This window comes from Lepisma saccharinum, chromosome 7 (genome assembly GCF_977018435.1).
Source record: "Lepisma saccharinum chromosome 7, izLepSacc3.1, whole genome shotgun sequence".
In the NCBI taxonomy this organism is placed as follows: domain Eukaryota; kingdom Metazoa; phylum Arthropoda; class Insecta; order Zygentoma; family Lepismatidae; genus Lepisma; species Lepisma saccharinum.
The window spans coordinates 21,048,744-21,069,305 of record NC_139235.1 but is presented as its reverse complement, the minus strand read 5'-3'; the positions used below and the strand labels follow the sequence as shown (position 1 = coordinate 21,069,305).

Here is a 20,562-nt window from a genome sequence, read left to right as displayed (position 1 = left end):
TATTCCGATCGTTGCCTTTGTCTTTTTTTCGCTTACCCTCAAATCAAAATTCAGTCACACCGTAGAATTATGCGCATTGATAATGAGAGACACAGAACAGTGGTTGGCCGAGACGTTCCGTTTTGATAGGATCAGTCACACCCATCAGAAAGTTTCCGAGGCATTTGTAATTTTTTTTGATCGCCCCTTTGTCTGCGAGCAGGATAATTCATGATAATTGTAGAAGTGAGATCTGTTCATTTGATGGGCGGAAAGGAACAAAACATTACATCAGCTTTTGCCTTTTGAAAATTCCTGGTTGCAGAGACTCACCTTGTTTTGTGGAACGAAAACTCGCATGAATATTTAGCATTCGGCGTCTCCACCCATGGTTCTTTATTCCCCCCCTCCCATCTTTGCCTACCCACAACCGTACGAGTCTGCGGACAGTTCGATGGGCATGGACAGCATTGGATATAATTACGCCAGATCCAAGTGTAACCCTGACTGCGAAAGGGAAAGGGGGGGAAATTATGGTGATCGAGGCTTCTTGAGGAATACGGATCCATGAAATATATTCATGTGTGTGTGTCCTGATGTATGTTAATTGCATACGTCGATATGTGTTATCGAGATGGTGCATGATTCAAGGACATTTGATGTTTGGAATCATTGTGACGTGGATGAGGCTGGCCGGCTTAGGTATTGCCCGTCATGTCAGATTTATAGATGTGAGTGTATAATTACACTTGTTTAGTGCACAAAAAAGTAAAGGCATTCGGCGGTAACCAATGGTACAAAGGGGTAGTGGTTTCATTTCGATGTTCTTTTGTTTCCATATGCATTTTTTTCTGACTTTCCAGAAATCGTGTTTAGATACAGGTGTTCACCTTCCCGTATTATATGTTCATTTTTTTATGTTCTTCACTACTTTGCTACCTCTCTAGGATATTTGCGACGATGATGATGAATGGTGGAATAGATGCGAGAATATCTACAAGGAAATGCTCATGCATTAACAGTCACTCTTTTGCAAGTTGGGATTTACTTCGTTCAAGATCATGTAGCACCTCTGATTCTTAGGTTTATGTCTTTGAAGATAGCCATCTAAATTTTCAAGCCACTTACATTTCCAAACGAGTTTCTGTATCATTTAGAGTTCACGTATTCTTACCAGTCCACTATTCGGATTGTTGAAAGTTTACCTACGTTTACTATCCAGCATTTTGGGTAACTTCTTCTTTGCTCACTAAGCAGCTAGCATTTTGGTTCTTTGCGATTCACTTGGGCTCATCACCTACGCTAGGCAAGGCTCAACTGCACTTATCAGCCAAAACTTTGCTTGTTCGTGGTTCACTTAAGCTTATCAGCCACGTTGGGAAAGGTTTGCCTGCACTTATCAGTGGACATTTTGATTGTTCGTGGTTCACTTAGGTTTAACAGGCAAGTTGGGCAAGATTCACTTGCACTTATCAGCCAGCATTCTCAGTTCACTTAATCTTATCAGTCATCAGGAGCGTATATTCCAGGCTAGCTAGCTAGGCAACCTGGATTCATAGGGGTTGGCAAACTGGATTCTTAGGAGTTGGCAACATGAATTCTTAGGAGTTGGCAACCTGGATTCTTAGGAGTTGGCAACCTTGATTCTTAGAAGTTGGCAACCTTGATTCATAGGAGTTGGCAACCTTGATTCATAGGAGTTGGCAACCTTGATTCTTAGGAGTTGGCAACCTTGATTCATAGGAGTTGGCAACCTGGATTCTTAGTAGTTGGCAACCTGGATTCTTAGTAGTTGGCAACCTGGATCCATAGGAGTTGGCAACCTGGATCCATAGGAGTTGGCAACCTGGATCCATAGGAGTTGGCAACCTGGATTCATAGGAGTTGGCAACCTTGATTCATAGCAGTTGGCAACCTTGATTCATAGCAGTTGGCAACCTTGATTCATAGCAGTTGGCAACCTGAATTCTTAGGAGTTTGCAACCTGAATTCATATATAAGTTTGCAACCTGACTACCGTTGGGATGGCAACGTGGCTTCCTTGAATACGTCAAGAATGAGCCGACTATTCTCCTTTCCTCCATAGCCTAGGACCAGGTGTCATAGTGAGCTAGTACAGGTAGGTCTTAGACTCAGCATGCGCCACTGTCAGTCATATTGGGCAAGGTTAACTTGCACTTATCAGCCAGATTGGAGAAGGTTCGTCTTCACTTGTCAGTCAGCATTTTCATTGTTCAAGGCCAACTTACAGTTACCAAAGATTATTTTTTCTTTACAGTTGATTTATTGTTTCTATCGACACCTCAGACGATTACATTGCAGTCTGACGATCTTTAATTAATGTGTTGTCTCTAATTATACGTGTTTTCTTACCTTCCAGGATCCTCCAATGGCCACAGCCCCGTTCTGAACCTGTCGAAAAGCGGGGGCAGCGGAGCAGAGCACAGCGGGAGCGAAGCCGGCCACACGGGCCCCGACGATGACGATGACGACGAAAATGTGAGCGACGTAGACGAAGACGACGAAAAGGACCAAGGTAACGGACTCGGCGGTCGAACCCGGCGCCTTTGAAAACTCATACTTAGCAGCTATATTCATGAATTCTGTATTCCCATGGCTCTTCAGGGTTGCCAGCTAGACTTATTTTTCCCCATATAATTTTTAAAATGGGAATTTTGATAGTACTTTTGTTCCATTCGTAACCAACCGGCATTAAAATGTTACAAAGGTGTTATACAGTCGTGGACACTTCTGGGTAGTAATAATACCACTGTCCGTGACTGTACGATGCATTTGCACGGAGGTGAAAAATTTCAAATAAATACATTTATTATTATATAAATTATTTATACAGGGTTATTCAAATAGAATGGTACAAAAGTAAAGTTAATTTATTTTTAAGCGAAAAGAGATACAAAAGCAATTCTGGTGTGAAAGAAGAACGGAAGGTTGTAAATTTATCTGGGCAATTACAAATGTTGGATATGAGTACCCTGGGTAACACGGCAGATGTCAAAACGATAATCCATTTCTTGCCAGACGCGTTCCAACATCACTGGCTCCGATCCACAGACATCCAGTTGATTCAAACTTTTGCACCCAGTGCGTAATGCAGTGTCTATGTGGGGGTCTTTTCTTGAATTTCGCATGAAAGTGTGTCTGAACTGTAACAGCTGCCCCTGTTCGTGCAGATTCCATTACGCAATATGCTTGCTCTACCTTCGTTGTCGCCATTTTAGCTATCAACAAGAAGTAGCGCCTCTAGCGGATTTTACGTCAACTACAACCACAGGCTATAAATTTACAACCTTCCTTTCTTCTTTCCCATCAGAATTGCTTTTGTATCTCTTTTCACTTAAAAGAAATTAACCTTACTTTTGTACCATTCTTTTTGAATAACGCTGTATATGTTGTGGAGTCAGGTGGTGCATGAAAATGTAAAGGAACTCCCATGATAACAAAAATCAATCCATTCTTTTTGTGCCCATTTTCTTTATCAGTTTCTTTTGTAAATATTTTTTACTGATTACTTTCTTTTCCCCAAGTTTCTATCACGTGATCTTCAATATTTTCGGTAATTCTGATATATATTTTCCCTTCTTCAATCCCCCCCTCCCTATTTTACAATACATTACTCGTTTGCCTAATTTCCTTAACTTGCTTGTGTATATCAAAGATTTGGTGTTTGTTTTCTCACTGTATTCATATCTTCCCATCATTTTGATCCTTCTATACTCAATATATAGTCTGTCGCCTTGTAATCAAGGGATCCAGGGATCTAGTCCCGTTGGAGGCATATTGAACATAAATTGAACTTAACATAAATTTTGCCAAACTTAACATTTCATGCCTGCTCAGGCCATTTTAGTCGAGTAGATGGCCAAGTTTGAATTCCATGGTTTGCAACCTTGACAGAGTTTTTGAGCTGGTTTTCTTCTACCATTACTACATGAGAATGCTGGGATGGTACACAGAACACTTCCCCTTTCCAGTTGATATAGTTTATAAACTTAGTGCTAGAATGTAAGATTGGCCTAGTGAGTAAACTGTTTTAGTGATCGATCCTGCACTTTGTGACAGACTCGAGTAACAAAGTTACCTCTCCACAGACCTCAGCGACACACCGGAGGTAGCCAACAGCGTACCAGGAAGCGACAGGACATCCTCATCCCAGGCCGCTGCACTAAACTACTCCACGCTAGTTGGCGCCACCGGCGACCCCAGTGGCGCCATCTCCTCGACGGAGACCCTTCTGCGTAACATCCAAGGCTTGCTCAAAGTGGCCGCGGACAATGCAAGGCAGCAGGAGCGCCAAATCAGCTACGAAAAAGGTGAGTGTTTATTTGCGAACACCCTGTATTGATTTCTTGTATTGTGAAAATCAGTGTATGTACACAATTGACTGTAATGTAAGTAATTCTTATTTTCAAGCCTGACGCGAGAGAATGACCCGTTGGAATAAAATCCGAAATAGATTATGAGACTCGGGGATGGATATCTTCTAGTACAAAGTAAACAAAATAGTTGGAAAGGAAGCTGGTAAGCTTCGTTAGCCTAAATGAAGAATATGAGATGCAGTAAGGGAAGATGGTAGTAAGAAATAACAAGTATTTTGGTTGCAGTCGCCAAATTATCGTCATCCCCAGTGGTTGTTGCAACACGTGAAATTTTTTTCACTCCCACAAGGAAATTCAGTTTGCACCACACTGATTTTGTTACGTATTTTTGCATTCAACAATGTGTCTGCTACGAAAACACTACAATCTGCTTAATAATTGTCAGTAACCGTGTTTATAGATCCGGCGTTCTACTTTTGTATTTCTGGAGTTGTTCATTCTTAAGTAATTTCGGTACAGTCCGGCTGCCTTAGCCGAAACCATGGACAGAAGTGCGCATGCGCCAACTGGACTTGTTCAATGTCAAGATGGGGATGACTGCAGAATGAAAGACCTCTAATTACAGACTGAAAACGATGAGCTTCTGTTTGAAGCCGTGCATAATCCTGGGGCTAGAAATATTGCGGAGATGAACATTAGAGCATGTTAAGTTTTCATTTTTGTGAAAAAATATTTGTACTCAGTTGTGGAGTGCGACTTGTAGAATTATATACTTTTTAGTAAACTTAAAAACTGCAATCTTCAAAATAGTTGTTAAAAGTAGAAATATGAATGTATGCTCGCCGACATGATAGTATCTCCCTCTTTACGAAATTTTTGGCTTAAAGTTTACCCATATAGAAAGGTTTACGTTTCCGGTCTGGTATCTGGAGGTCTGTGGCAGCAATGAAATTTTGGGAACGTAAGAATTCCGTGAAAATCGTTAGCTGTGGAAACATCATTGAAGTAAGTAGAGATATGCTTCAAATTATGGATTGGTTCAGAATGAAAATAAAAACAAGCAAATCTATATAAACGAAATATCACAGCATAGTTTGGCTGTTGCTTCTACCTGCTTCCCCTCAAGCGTTTGGAATAGACCTTTCCAGCTAGTTTTGTCGTCCCTGGCTAGACTGTATTTGTTTACTTTTGTATTTCTGAAGTTGTAGTAGTAGCCTTGTATTGCTTCTATGCTTAATTATTTTGCATTTCTGGAGTTGCTGATGTGATGATAGTGGTCACCTTGTATATCCTGAATGTTTGTTTTGTTTTGTATTTCTGGAGTTGTTGATGATAGTAGTGTCTTTGTATATCCTCTTTGTTTATTTACGTCTGCATTTCTGGAGTTGTTGATGGTAGTAGTGTCTTTGTATATCCTCTTTGTTTATTTAAGTCTGTATTTCTGGAGTTGTTGATGATAGTAGTGTCCTTGTATATCCTCTTTGTTTATTTCCTTCTGCATTTCTGGAGTTGTTGATGATAGTAGTGTCTTTGTATATCTTCTTTGTTTATTTACGTCTGCATTTCTGGAGTTGTTGATGATAGTAGTGTCTTTGTATATCTTCATTGTTTATTTACGTCTGCATTTCTGGAGTTGTTGATGGTACTAGTGTCTTTGTATATCTTCTTTGTTTATTTACTTCTGCATTTCTGGAGTTGTTGATGATAGTAGTGTCTTTGTATATCTTCTTTGATTATTTACTTCTGCATTTCTGGAGTTGTTGATGGTACTAGTGTCTTTGTATATCCTCTTTGTTTATTTAAGTCTGCATTTCTGGAGTTGTTGATGGTAGTAGTGTCTTTGTATAGCTTCTACGCATACGAACTTTTGCGTTGTTGTGTTGTGGAGTTATTGATTGGTAAGGTCTTGTTGTACAACTGCAATGGTTGTTTACTGTTATATATTTTTGGAGCTTGTGTCGGGTATAGCCTTCATATTCAATTCGGCATTTTTTAGAGATTTGTGTATTCTGTTTCTTGCTGTATAGTAAGGTCTATGATTATCGTGTGCTGTCATCGGATGGACGTTATCGTATGCGCGCTACCAGATATATTTTCCCAATCATGAAATCAGCTTACCATGTAACCCTTAATCCAGCAATTTTTATACCACCTACTGGAAACACCATTCGAAAACTAATGGTAACGACCAAGTTACTCCCAACACTGTAAATTGCCACAGAATTCCTCCTCTCCCCTCCCTCCAACCCAACGTATTTTGCCTTTGTAGTGCAGATGCATTTATGGGCTTAATGAGTTTGGGTTAGATGATATCACCTCTCCCCCCTCCCTTCACCAAAGTCTTTATTACATCCCGTTTGCTGATATGAGATGTTCCCGTGAAAAAGATGCTTTTCTGTACCCGAGCTGAAGTCTCTGCAGCCACCACCACTGATGGACAACGGAGGAGGCTGTAAAACGCGAAGAAGAAGAAGAGAAGAAGAAGGCTTCTTCTGGTAATTAAGAATCCCTGAAACGTGTTTCGAGTATCCAATGAAATTAAATCAAATTATAATTTATTCCGCAAGGCCTCCTGTTTTTTTTTTTTCTTGTTTCGTTAGGTCTCCACTCTTCTAGTCTTTCCAAACCCACCTTTGATCCTTTATATATCCTTCTCTCTCTCTTGATAATCTTTTACAACTCGTGGTAGACAGACACTGAAAGCCGTCGAGGAACGATGTGATGGCGTTTGTGTGTTTCTACTTGTTGTAGGCGGAGCGGAGAGCACGTTGGACTTTAATTGTAGCTGTTGAGGAGGAAACCGTGAACTCACGCCGGCGAGATGGAAAAGAAGACGATGAAGAAACATTTACTGCACATCCAGGAGATGCAATGACAACAGATTCCTGCAGCTTTGGGGCTATCAGATTGTCAACGCCTGCGCTCGGGTGTACCTTCCGCCGTGCACCTTGTTTTATGGCCAGTAGTGTACAAGGAGACGCGACCGAACCTTTGGCCAACCTTAATTTACAACCTTCTCGGTCGGTAATTAAATACGGGCCTTTCCCGTATCAGGATTTGCTACTTTAACGATAGGCCTAGGTCAGGGGGTCACACACGCACCAGAAGCAGACGGAAGAAAAAAAGGAGAAAAGGAGGAGTCAGACAATGAAAACTCATGAGATTTGATTTGAACAGAAGAAAGGTACCGGACAAGATAATAACGGGAGTGGAGGCCAAATGTACGAATCCCAAATATGGTGGATGCAATCAAACGAACAGCAGAGAGGTTAAGGGGGAGGGGAGGGATGCTACACGAAACCGCTAAAGACCCCAAACAAACAATAAAAAGGAGGCGGGTTCCGAAGATGAGGATGAAGAGTTGGAACGTGATCCTGGCCACCGATAGAAGACTTCGGAGCCTGAACATAAAACGCATGGCTCGCCTACAATTTGTTCCTTTGTTGCACGTTCCTTTTTCTTTCTTTTCCTAATCGTTTCTCTTTTTCCCAGAAGCTTTTCGGATGCCAGCAGCGTTCATTCATGCAGACAGATCATCGGAGGGTTGCTGATGTGAGCATCTTGTGGTTATGAAATTACAAAAAAGCAAGAAGACTCAGTCTCCCTGAAAACGGGCTTCAATTTTCTGTCAAGCAAAACTGCACAGACAAGGAGATTGGTCTAGAATTACAAATCAGAAATGGTACGAAGGCATATGATGGATTGGCCAATTTTCAATCTTGCTGCGATCATTGATGTTTCGTATTGCTTGTTCCTAATGAAATGAATAGCTATCTTCATTAGATTTGTCTTCTTAAAATTACAAGAAGTTCATCACTGACACTATTTCAGCGAATACGGGACACAAATATCTTAAGCCGACCTGCGTCTTGGATTGGTTAGCACAGAGCTCCCGGGTTCAAATACCGGTCTGGCCGTTCTTTGTGACTGTCTTCATTAGTTCATCAAATCATCACTCATCCTCATCTTCGCGATTAGCCAAAAGTGTTAGAAACGCGAAGTCAAATCAATCAATCAACAAAACTTAAAAAAAAAAACTATGAATTATCAACAGGGAACGAATTTTTATGTAAATACATATCTTCATATGATGCTAAAATGAATGTAATTTTGTATTATCTTTGTGAATCGTGGTAAGTTAGAAAAATGCTGGTTTTATTTTCCATATTTTCACAGATGTTCGCTTTTAGCACATATTTGAGTTATTTTTGCACATAATTTCCAATTTTCTAACATTTTTAGATATATATTCCATATTCCTGCTATCAATTACCACCTTCTTCCATCTTGTCGTAAATACCAAAGGTTTTTCCATTAATCTGACTTCAGTTCGTCTTGTACTCTGTTTATTTTAAATCTCGACAATAGGCAATGCATCTCTTATTCTAACATTCTTGTCAACAATAAAGAATGCAAGCTTCAAGCTTTCGCGGTGAAACCCATTGGAAATTTCACATATACTCCCATTACTTTATGCGATATTGAACGCAGTTTCAATATAAATGTGTCTTTAGAGGAAACAGGAGGAGATTCGTATCAGCACTTAAAAGAAAGTTCAGTAATCCATTGTTTTGGTAACAGAATATTTAAGGAACATTTTGTTTTCGAATTTTGCATTGAAATTAATGTCATGTAACTCTAATTCATTAACGCACAACTCCCCAGAAGATAAATGTTCCTGTTAGAATTAAGTTGAATTCTGAGACTAGATATGGTCGAGTGAAGTTTGGAAAAAAAGGGTGTGTGTTTTTGAAGCAATAAATAAAATCAGTGGTAAAGTGGATCTTTGAGACGGACGTGAAGGAAATTGGTTTAATTTGATCTTCTTTTGTTTAACGTCGCTTTTCTTCCACTTTCGGCTAATCACAATAACCAGATAGTCCGTGTATGCAGATCTCAGATTACTATCTCAAGTTCAGTAAGTTATTCTGGCAAGAATGGTTACTGAAGGAAATAATTACCAAATAAAGGATCGAGATTATCCTTGCACATTGAACAATAAGGGAAAAAAACGTGAAAATTTAAAGAATATGCCGCGAATCCGTAAACGGATAAACGAAATGACTGGATGACGGATTAGTTGATAATCCATGCGGAATAAATGAGGAATATAAGAACATGCAGACAGCCCTTAAAAGGAAAAACGATAAAAACTGTCCGGTAATGGACAAATTTGGATTGGATAGGTTATCCACATATTTCGGATAATCCGAAAATACGATATCCAGATAGAAAATTATCCGATATCTGGATAGAATTTGATGTGGATTTGGAGATCCCTAATCTAAACTATCGCGACAATCGACATCTTGATTACAAAACAGCAGCTATTGGGCAATTTATTAGTATCAGATGGTTAGTTACACCCATCAGCATAGGATGTCCGCGTTGATCCAAAGAACCAACACTTTGAGCGACAAAAGAAGAGGACTTGAATTCCAATAGCGTCTGCAAATTCGTTCATCCTTCTTGGTCACCTGTCCTTGACCTCCGTGTACGTCGATCACGAACGAAAGAGCTAAAGGAAAGGCCAAGAAGATCATCAGCGGGGGAGGAATGTCTCCTCTTGGAGAGAGAGAGAGAATACCGACGACAATGAAATAAAACCCTCCGTATTGACGTTATCGAAAGGAAGAAAAGCGACGACCACACAGCTTGCGGAGGTGTTGACGGCAGATGCCTCTTTACAGCCAGCACGTGTGGTTGTCGACGGTCGTCTTGTCGTGCGAGGAATGCCGGTTGCAGATTGTGGTCCTTTGATCTCCAAGTGACCAGTTATTTCTGCTGGGAGAAAGTTTAATGGCTCCAGCGACACTCCTCCTTGACTTGGAGTAATAAATGGCGACAGGAAGGCGGACCTAATGACTGGAAAAGTACACGATATGGGCTTTTGACTGCTTTTGGATTAAAGCAAAGGCTTGGTTCAAGATTTCTAACACTAGGCTCGTATGTATATTGTAAGAATTCAGGAGTAAGAATGGATCATGTAAGAGATTAGATATCGTGATATCTGGTCAGTATGCTATTTCCATTAGAAATGTGATATTTTCACATGTTTCGTTTGATTTGATTTAGTTTATTTACGTTATATGGCGAAACTGAAAAGGAACGCTCACACACTCTTGCCTAGGCCTGGATTCGAACCCACGACCCCTGGCGTCTAAGTGTGCTGTGCTGATAGCAAGCACATGCAAGTCGACTGTCCTGTTTCGTGTAGTCATCGTTAAATCGCTCCACGAACATGTAGCCAAGGAGGAGTTTGATTTGGTAAGAAGACATGAAAGCATTATGAGGGATGTGGAGCTTACGCTCCATACATACTCGATCTCGTTCATGACAGAGGTGATGTGGTCACCACACTTGGGGCACATTTACATCCTCTCCGGTATCTCATGTTTCAGATACACCAATTTAGAAAAATAGAAGATTTTGAACTAGCAAACAGTGCTTGAGATATATCGATTGAGAAAACGGAAGATTTTCAACTTTGCAACAAAGCTTGAGAAATATCGCTTGAGAAAACAGAAGATTTTCTACTTGGCAACATTGCTTGAGATGTATCGCTTGTGAAAAAAAATTGCACTTGGCAACAATGCTTGAGAAGTATCGCTTGAGGAACAGAAGATTTTGTACTTGGTAACAATGTTTGAGAAATATCACTTGAGAAAGCAGAAGATTTTTAAAAAACTCAATATGTTGACCAAGGCAGAAATTTATTTTATTATAATACACAAATAAACTAAACGTAGCGTTTCAACCTTCTAGCAAGGTCTTCTTCAGACTCTGCACCAAGTACAAATGTCAACTTGGCACATAAGACATTTGTACTTGGTACAGAGTGTGAAGAAGACCTTACCAGAAGGTTGAAACGTTACGTATAGTTTATTTATGTATTATAATAAAATAAATTTCTGCCTTGGTCAACATATTGAGATTTTCATATCATGGAAACAAGGCTTAATGGCGTTATAAGAAGATTTTGTTCTTGGCAACATTGCTTGAGATGTATGGCTTGGGCTTGTGAAAAAATTGCACTTGGCAACAATGCTTGACAGATATCGCTTCCGAAACAGAAGATCTTGTACTTGGCACATAATGCTGGGGATAAATCAAAAATAGATCTCGTGCTTAGATATTGGATGGAGGGCACCACAAGCCTTATCCTTGAAGTCAGTACTATTCTCTAGCAACCAGTGTCCTCCAGGAAGCTTATTGAGCCTGGTAATCACTCCGCTGTAATGGTTGTCAACAAATTTAATTGTACTGTGTAATTTATACACTGCAATTTTAATGCACTCATTTTAATATTTTTTTTAAAATTAAGTAGAAAAAGTTCCACTTCCACTAACCAGAAATAAATACTACTCGTAACTACACGAATAGAAAATTTTGCTCAAAAACAATCGGACAATGTTGGTCGAACTGTACCTTGGACGAAAATGTATGAAGAATCGAATTGCGAATCTTCTAAGTGAGGCGAGTGTACCGCGCAATCGTAGAGGACAAGGAAAGGTGTTACAAAAATAACTCTTCAAATAGCCCGATCCTTACTCAGATGGTAGAGTTGTTGATGATACTTCCAACACCCTGTGCGACATGCAAGCGTTAATGCAGGAACATTTCGGTTTCCAATTTGTCGTCGCAATTACCTTATCACCCAGCACCTTTCACCACCGCCGATACGACTTCCCCGAAAGAAATAGCCGGGTACTCAGACCCCTAATTGCGCCTCTGCCAGGCGACAGATGGCTGCAATAATTGATTGTTGAGTGCTTCGTTATATTTGCGCTCGCTGGCGTGTTGCGTCGAGGAGGAGACGTGCGTGCGTGTGTGTGTGTGTGTGCTTGACGCAGAAGAGCTGATCGAAGGCACTAAACAATGTAATGGGTTTCCAGATTTCTCGCAGGTAAGCTCAGTGCGCATTAATGATTCATAGAGCAACTCCTGCGTTTATCTGATTCTCCATATGGTGTACGTTCCATAAGCGAAATGTCAATTCCCTTCTTTTCCATATATTCACACCTTCAAGTTCGAAATGGATATGATAGTATCTGGACGTGGCTTGGTAGGGTTTCAGGTTGCAGGTATCTTTGTCTCGATCCTCGAAACACTAAACACGAAAATAAAAAAAGTTGTTACTGAAACGGACACTCTGACGGAATGCGTTGAGTTGTCCACTCATGATTTCATCACCCAATTTTCGAACCCTTCATTTGAGCACATAATTGCTAATGTCAATTCGTCAATTTCATCTCATCATTATTCAACATCATTACCTATATTTAGGGACATTGAATTTTCGCGATGCGCGAAATCGCGAAATGTGAAAAAAGATGCAATTTTGAACATTCTGCACGTAACTACACCCCCAATGATGAAATATGCATGAGTTTTATTCGCGAAGTAATGCGAAATGTATGCTTTCCACGAAATGAACGCTTTTTCGGGAAATAACCGTGAAATATAATCAAATTAAGTAGAAAACACGCAAAAACCGCAATCGAGGTTTTGCGCGCAAACTGCCTATTTGTAACGAAACGTTTGCCTAAAGTTTCCTACCACTTGCAGCTGAAGAACGTTTTATCTTCGATCACATTAGGAAGACGCTGCAAATTGGGATTTCCCATGCACATAATCTCAGTTCGAAAACTTCGGTCCCTGTCAAGCTGCATTCCTTTCTTCCCCCGAACGTCTACTCAACTTCCAGTTTCATTGAACTTGCTAGCTGTAGCAGCGGTAAGATTAGTCTGTTCCCGCACATCAAGGGACACAATGGGGTCATTTGTGTTCGGTCATGAATGAATTTTGTTTATCATCATGTGATTTTCAACATGTGTTTGTGTATGTGCAGTAGTGATTATTTTATTTGTTGGACAGCAAGGATATCCTTTAAATACATACAATGAATAAATCACTTGAGATATGCAATTTAGAAATTAAGTGATTTTGTGTTGATGTTTCCTTTCTGGTTGGACAGCTAAGTACTTGTGTATGTGTACAGTATATAAAAATGAAGTAGTTTATCAATTTATAGCTCTTTTGTAAGTGTGTGCCAATTTTTTTTTTTCCACCGCTGGTATATACCGCTGATCTAACATTTTATTTACCGCTCTCCTCAGTTTTTATTTACCATAAATTTGTCTCCCTACCTATATTTAACGATAAAAAAGAAAGTAGAAAATAAGAAGAGTAGACAAGCCCCTTCTTTTCGATATACGAGGGACGTTCATTAAAGATTTCCCCTGGACGGAGATGAACGAACAGACATTAGTCCTTCTCTATATAGGAACCATCAATGGCCACACACTTTTCCCATCGCTTTATGTACCCGTGGAGACCTTGTTTGTAGAAGTCTGCAGGTTGCTCCAGAAGTCATGACTTGACCTCAGAAATCGACGCTTCATCGTCGTGGAAGTGCGTCCCGTTCAGAAATGACTTCATGGTTGGGAAGGGTGGAAGTCTGATGGTGCGAGGTCTGGAGAGTACGGGCGATGAGCAAGGATTTCATATTCGCAGGACCGTGCTTCTGTCTGGGCAACATGAGAGTTGTGAACTGGAGCGTTGTCTTGTAGGATGTGGACGCCTTTGGTCAGCATGCACACCTCTTGGTTTCGATGGCCTTCCGCAATTTCTGCAGCAGTGAAGCGTACTACGTCCTGGTATTTGTGGTACCCTTCGTCAGGAAATCCATCATAACTACTCCATGCTGGCCCCAAAAAACCATGAGCATCACTTTGCCCGCTGAGGGTTGGACACGGGCCTTCTTTGGTGGTGGAGAGTCAGGATGCTTCCATTGCTTTGACTGGGCCTTGGTCTCTGAGTCATAGTGATGGATCCACGTTTCACCCTGGGTGATTAGTCTGTCAAAAAATTCCTCCTGGTTTTCGTGGCACATGGTCAAATTAGCCTGGGAGTACGGGACTCGTTGCTGCATTGGAAAGGTGTGAGTAGCCGAGGAACCCATTGGGCAGACACCTTCCGCATGTGCAAATGCTCATGGATGATATTTCCCACAGACCTCACACTGATCTTGAAATCTTCAGCTAGTTGGCGAACGGTTATGCGGCGATCCTCCAAGATGGCGACTTTCACTTGCCCAATGGCGTCTTCGTCAATGGCTGACTGGGGTCACCCGGGAATAGGGTTGTTTCTACTGAAGTCCGCCCACGCTTGAACTGATAATGCCAGTGCTTCACTATGTCATACGATGGGACATCCTCTCCATAGGTCACTTTCATCTCATCAAACATTTCCTTTGGTGTGCGACCTCTCAAGTAAAGAAACTTGATGACTGCTTGGTATTCCACTGGATCCACCACTACACCTTGTCTCAATTCAGTACTTGTAAGAGAAAAACTAAGAGGAGTTCAGAATTGCAAATTACCTCATGACCTAAGTACATATGTATCATTACACATATACAATTTCAGTATTCTACATTAACTAGAACTGGGTCAGGGGAAATCTTTAATGAACGTCCCTCGTATCTGAAAAACTTGCAGAGATTTTGATTTAGATGAGATTTCATATCGATGAGAAAACAGAAGATTGTGAACTTGGCATTTGCATTCTAATTCGAACAAGACCAGACTCCCAAATAGTACACTTACTGTTGTCTCGAAAGGCTTCAGAGGGTCCTGTCTCGATTTTGGAGACGAAACCGAGATGTGCTCCGTCTCGATAGGTTTCCTAGATACGTCATCTCTTCGGCTTAGAGAAGCGAAATCAAATACGTACCTCTGGAATTTTTTCGTGATTTCTCTCCGCACAATCATACAGACGAATGCTGAGGAGGTACCTTCTACGAAGGCTATTAACACCTCTGCTCACTATTTATCCTCGCCCTTTCATTGTACGCTCATCTCGCCGCTGCGGATAGGGTAACAGGATATTTTCATTAAATCATTAATCATCATTGAGAGCCAGCCAATCCTTTCCTCGACAATAGGCACAACAGTGAGAATGGGTGTTTGACACAAAACATCAAAGAGGAGTTTAAATCTTCTATCTACGAGAGCCGTCTCCCCGATGACGCAGTGGTATCGTCATCACCTTGTAATCGAGGGGTCCCGGGTTCGATACCCAGTAGAGGCACATAGTGGATCGGATCCTACTTTAAACTGTATGTCCAGTCCCGATTAGCCTTACTGTGCATAAAGTGGACTTAAAGTTTAAAATCGGTTTCCCAAGTGTTCTCGCAAGTATTATGTCACACTTTTAAAATCTTGTTTTTTCAGCCATTCAACTTCAAAATCTCCTGTCTTTTAAACATTATCTCTGAAGCATTACGTGCAGTGTTGGAAATCTTCTGTTTTCTCAAGTGTTATCTCAAGATTTGTGTACCAAGCTTAAAATCTTCTGTTTTCTAAAGCGCTATCGCTTATTTACATTCTTCTGCCCTTTCAGACCTGTCTCTTCTTTCGCCAGTTAGGACGTCACACCATTAAAACTACCTTTCTTTTATATTGTTAACTACTAAGTCCCAGGAGCTGATAATTTTCACAGAATATTTTCCTGCACGGATACATTTCTCAGAATCTTGTTATTGGATGCTACGTTGGTAGAGAGCGTTCTTCAAGTATCTTGTACGAGAAGATGAGGAAACCACTCGACAAAGGAAAGGCACGAGGAAGATGGGGAGAACTGGAAGAGCAGAAAAGGGAAAAAAACTTTATTTCCCCCGTTAATCTGCAAAAGCTCTTTTGTCGCTATCGCACCTGCACTAATTAAATTATTGAACCGAAAAAGAAATTAATGAGTGTCGGACGGCATATTGGGCGTAGGTTCGCAAACCTCTTATCTAAACCGCCTAATGAGAAACCCGTGCATGCTTAGTGCGCTGAGGGAAATGGCAATTATTGGCTTTTGGTAGTGTTGGGTCTACAAGACTTTAAGCGGGAGCCCTTCTTTTCTATTATTTTCGCTAGAGTTCTCGGAGAAGAGGAAAGCAAGGTTGCTATATTGTGATAAGACGTTGGAGGATAACGAAGAGATGGATCATTTATCAAAGCTAACTTGATTGCTGTTTCCTTTTCTTACGGAGGATTTTCTTGTGGTTTTGATTTGATTCTTTGTTTCCTTCTCTCATCTAATTCCTTCCAGCGTTTTTGCCTCATTTGTTATTCACCAGTAATCGCAATTATTCTTTTAGAAACGATTAGGAAAGTTGAGACGGAAACACACAGAGAGAGAGACATCCTGAGAGAGAGAGAGAGAGAGAGAGATAGCCAATTTGAGAAAAATGCATAGATATATGAATAGAGAATGAAGGAAAGAACGAAGTGTAGCGATTGAGAAGAAAACAGAGGTGTGCACAGTCACAGGGGAAAAGACAGTGAGACTGGAAGAGAAATATAGAAATATAAAGAAGCAATGACAGAAAACTAGAGAAATGAAGAGATAGAAAATTTTGAATCTGATTGAGATAATGGTACAGAGACAGAATATCTCCAAAATACATACAGGGAGGGGAACAGGGACAGAATAAATAGAAAATAGATGCAGAGAAAAGAAAAGGGACAGAATGAATGAGAGAGGGGTGGATAACCAGATTAGACAGAAAACATAAACGTAGAGAAGTAATGGAAAGATAGAAAAATACTAAGAAAACAAGTAGAAGAGTTGAGAATGGCGAAGAAATAGAGAAGACTGAAACAGAATACTGGAATGAAACATTGAAAGAGACAGAGGAACAGAAATAGAGAAATTAAGGTGGAGAGTGAAATTTAGAAAAACTCTTGAGTGAGAGAATACATGGCAGAATGAAGGAGAGAACTAGGGAACGTGATAGGCAAGTAAACATAGTAGACAAGACGGATCAAGTCGGAAGGAGATGGATAGAGAATTGGTGAGAGGCTGAGAGAGAGGAAAACAGTGAAAGAGAGAGTGAAACCGGAGATGGAGAATAGAAGTGAATTGAAAGGAAGAATAATCAGAAAATAAGCAGGGTTGCAGTAACAAAAGAAGACCGTAAAATGTTGGCCTGGAGCCCCCAGAAGAGACCCTCTTCTCCGGCACAGCCACGCCACAGTTTATTGATATTCAGGTACGCAGCACCGCCAAACTTTTTCCCTCCTCCTTTCTTTTAATCTAAATTGCGAGAGAGATTCAGAAAGCAGCGATGCTGATGCTCAGCTAGGAGGAGAACTGTCAGGCGAATGATTTATATCAAAATAATTACTTTTTCAGGCCAGGAAAAAGGACGTTGGGGAGGCAACGTTGTGGGAAAAATGGCACAGGAAGGAGCGGTTGTAATGGAAGAAATTGATTTTAGAAAAAAAGGCCTGCATTCAGAGACCCCTAGCGTACAGTTTGCTTGTTTCACTCCGCTTCTTTCTAAGAAAGGGAAGTAGGGGTCTGGTAATGTATATATATCTCTGTTTTCGTTTAGCATTCACCCCACTCGCAAAAATTGAATGGAAATATGACTGCGAGAGGGATGGTGGGGTCCCTTTGCGAATTTAATCAGAGCCTCGCTTGGTTTTAATTGCCGCTGCGGTAATTATCATGGGAGGATTGCATCCGAAACTCATCCGGTTCTTCTCCTTCGGATTGCCGAATTATCCTCCCAAGACAAACGGCCGCTTAGTGCGCGGCGTCGCCGCTCTTCTTCGGGCGGCGTTGATGTCTCAATCCAGCCACCTCGCTGCCCTCTGTCTTGTATCCGTTCATCCCTTTTTTTTTTCTTCCTTCTCTCCCCCCTTTTCCCGGAGCATCTTCTTGGCTCCGGCCCCTCCTCAGAGTACAATATGCTTTTGTGGATTATTTCTTCGCATATTGCCCCTCCTCCTACGCGCCCTCATAACAGTAACAGCAGAACGACTGCGGTCTCCGAAACGAAGGCCGTTATGAAATTTTGCTAGTCTCGCTTCCAAGGTAGCACTCATCGGGGGCTGTAGAGGGTCGCTGACTGGAGGAAGTGGTAAGCGAGAAAAGATTCCAAGAGGGGGGGAGCAGAAGAAAAGACTAAAAGTTCCTCCTCCTCCCCAGAACAACCTTGCCAGAGACGCTCACTTAATGGATGTAAGATTATTTAATGTCTGCGGAGCAAATATAGCTCAGGTTGTATAAATCCTATCGCATTTGCATTATTTTGCATCCACGTTGGGCAAAGCCCGACTTCTTTCACCCCCCTCCTCTCTCTCGGTGCAAGTCCAAGAGCAGCGAACATAACAAGAAGGGAGGAAGCATGCGGCTTTATTTATGCATTACATTTTCTCTCGCACTTCCGTTGTTCCTCTCCGGATGTGCTTAAGCCCATCCCCAGAAGAAGATGGCAACGTACATGCCTCCTGCATCTCTGCCATTACACCCTTGGCTTATTATTGCCCTGACCCCCCTTTACCCCCCCCCCCTCTTCTTAAAGATGCGGCCGGATGGAAACAACATACCGGGGGGCGGAATTGCCTCAGCGGCGAAATTGGACCATTGGCAAGAATAAGATTTCTGGTCTCCTCGGTGGTTGTGCTAAAGTGCAAGAGCCGGAGGAAGGTAGGGTAAAAGATGCCACCCCATTCTTATCTTGTCCACCCCTTCGAGAATACAGAGGGTGATGATAATAAAGAGATCAAAAATTTAATAACCAAAGACGCGAGTGCTTAAAATTTCCATTAGTGGTACCCTTAACCTAACAATGCTTGTGGTTGGTTTTGTGAAGATTGAAACACATAATTGAATAGCTAGTTTCTCTTCTTAGCATTGAGTAAACCGTCGATGAAAATGGTGTTGTTGATAGTACAAGAATGTATGTCTTGAATTTGAAGAATTAGAAGGTGAAGATAAGGTTTGAGAAACCTGGAGACTATAAAGTTATAACTGGTTATGAAAGCAAGTGAATTTATGAAAACATTCTTCCCTTTTCTCAAACGTTATCATCTTCTTGCTGCATTCTTCCATTGTATCTGTCTGTATCATCTAATCGCTACCACATTCTTTCTTTTGGCTTGTGTTATCACCAGATCGCTAAAGCATTCTTCTATTGCCTCAGGCGTTATCAACTCATGGTTAACTCATTCTTCTTTGTCTCAAACAATACTATCTCGACAATAACACATTCTTCCTTTGTCACTCGTGTTCTCGCCTGCTTGCTAAAGCATTCTTCTATTGCCTCAGGTGTTATCAACACATCGTTATCCTATTCTTCTTTTGTCTCAAACAATATTATCACCCACCGACACATTCTTTCTTTGTGGCTTGTGTTATTAATTGATCGCTAAAGCATTCTTCTATTACCTCATGCGTTATCACCTCATCGTCAACACATTCTTCTATGCCTCAAGCAATATTATCTCCACTAGCACATTCATTCTTTGTTGTTCCTTTTTATACAAGTATATAATGTGATCACTAAAGCCATTTTCCACTGAATAAGGCGTTATTAGCTCATCGCTCTTTATCTCCAACACTATTATCTGATCTTTAAGACATTCTTTTCCTACTTCTGGTATAACATACATGTCATACAAATCCATGTTATGTTAATATCACCAGTACTGGACGTAAATTCCTTAGAACGTACTTTCCTTTTCGTGGTATGGGAATATTGCTGCTTGAGATAGTATAGTACGAGCCTGTGCATTCATTTTCATGGCATCTCAACTGCAGAGGAACCTGGAATATCATGATATACTTAAGAAAATAGGCAGTAATATCCAGCAACATATCACTTCATGTGAATAGCGTTTGCATGCTGTTTCAGATCACTAGTGGTACTGTTAGGGTGAATACATTCGGTTGTAAGTCAAGGGTTCTGAATGCGAATTTTTGTCGGCCAATTATATCTACGGAGATAAAATATTTCCAATAGTAAATATTCCATAACACGTTCTGCCACAGCCGTAGGGTTAGGCAACACGCATTACCTCATTCAGGGAAGTGAGTATTCGAGGATATGGCCGCCTCAATTATATTGCGGGTGACTGTACCACGGTTGGTGACTTTCTTGACGGACAGGCAACATTGCTGTCACCCCCCTTGTTCTAAACTGTTTGACCTTTTCGTATCCTCGCATGAAATTGTTCTCTGTGTTTCTCTCTTTCCCCGCGTCCCACCTATTTCCATCGGTAATAGCTCCTAGCTGCGTCTCTATATCGTAGCTCATTACGTTTCCTGTGTCTGGCGACAGGGGGAGCCAAATCCAGTTAGGCGAGGAAGAGACGGAATAATTGCCGTTCCGTTTTGTGGGGGGCCCCACGAGAAACCGTTGGAAAACGGAAGCCGTATACATTGTCCGGCAGAAAGCTCGGCC

General features: G+C 41.1%; 1 protein-coding gene across 4 annotated transcripts in view; it reads left to right on the top strand.

Annotated features, from left to right (window-relative positions):
• Positions 1-20,562, top strand: part of dac (dachshund family transcription factor) — a 459,147-nt gene that overhangs the window by 311,547 nt on the left and 127,038 nt on the right. For all 4 annotated transcript variants that reach the window (XM_083125063.1, XM_083125064.1, XM_083125065.1 and 1 more), the window contains exons 6-7: positions 2,360-2,515; positions 4,089-4,310. In XM_083125063.1, the coding sequence (XP_082981189.1) occupies positions 2,360-2,515; positions 4,089-4,310 (378 nt within the window). The remainder of the gene's footprint in view (positions 1-2,359; positions 2,516-4,088; positions 4,311-20,562) is intronic.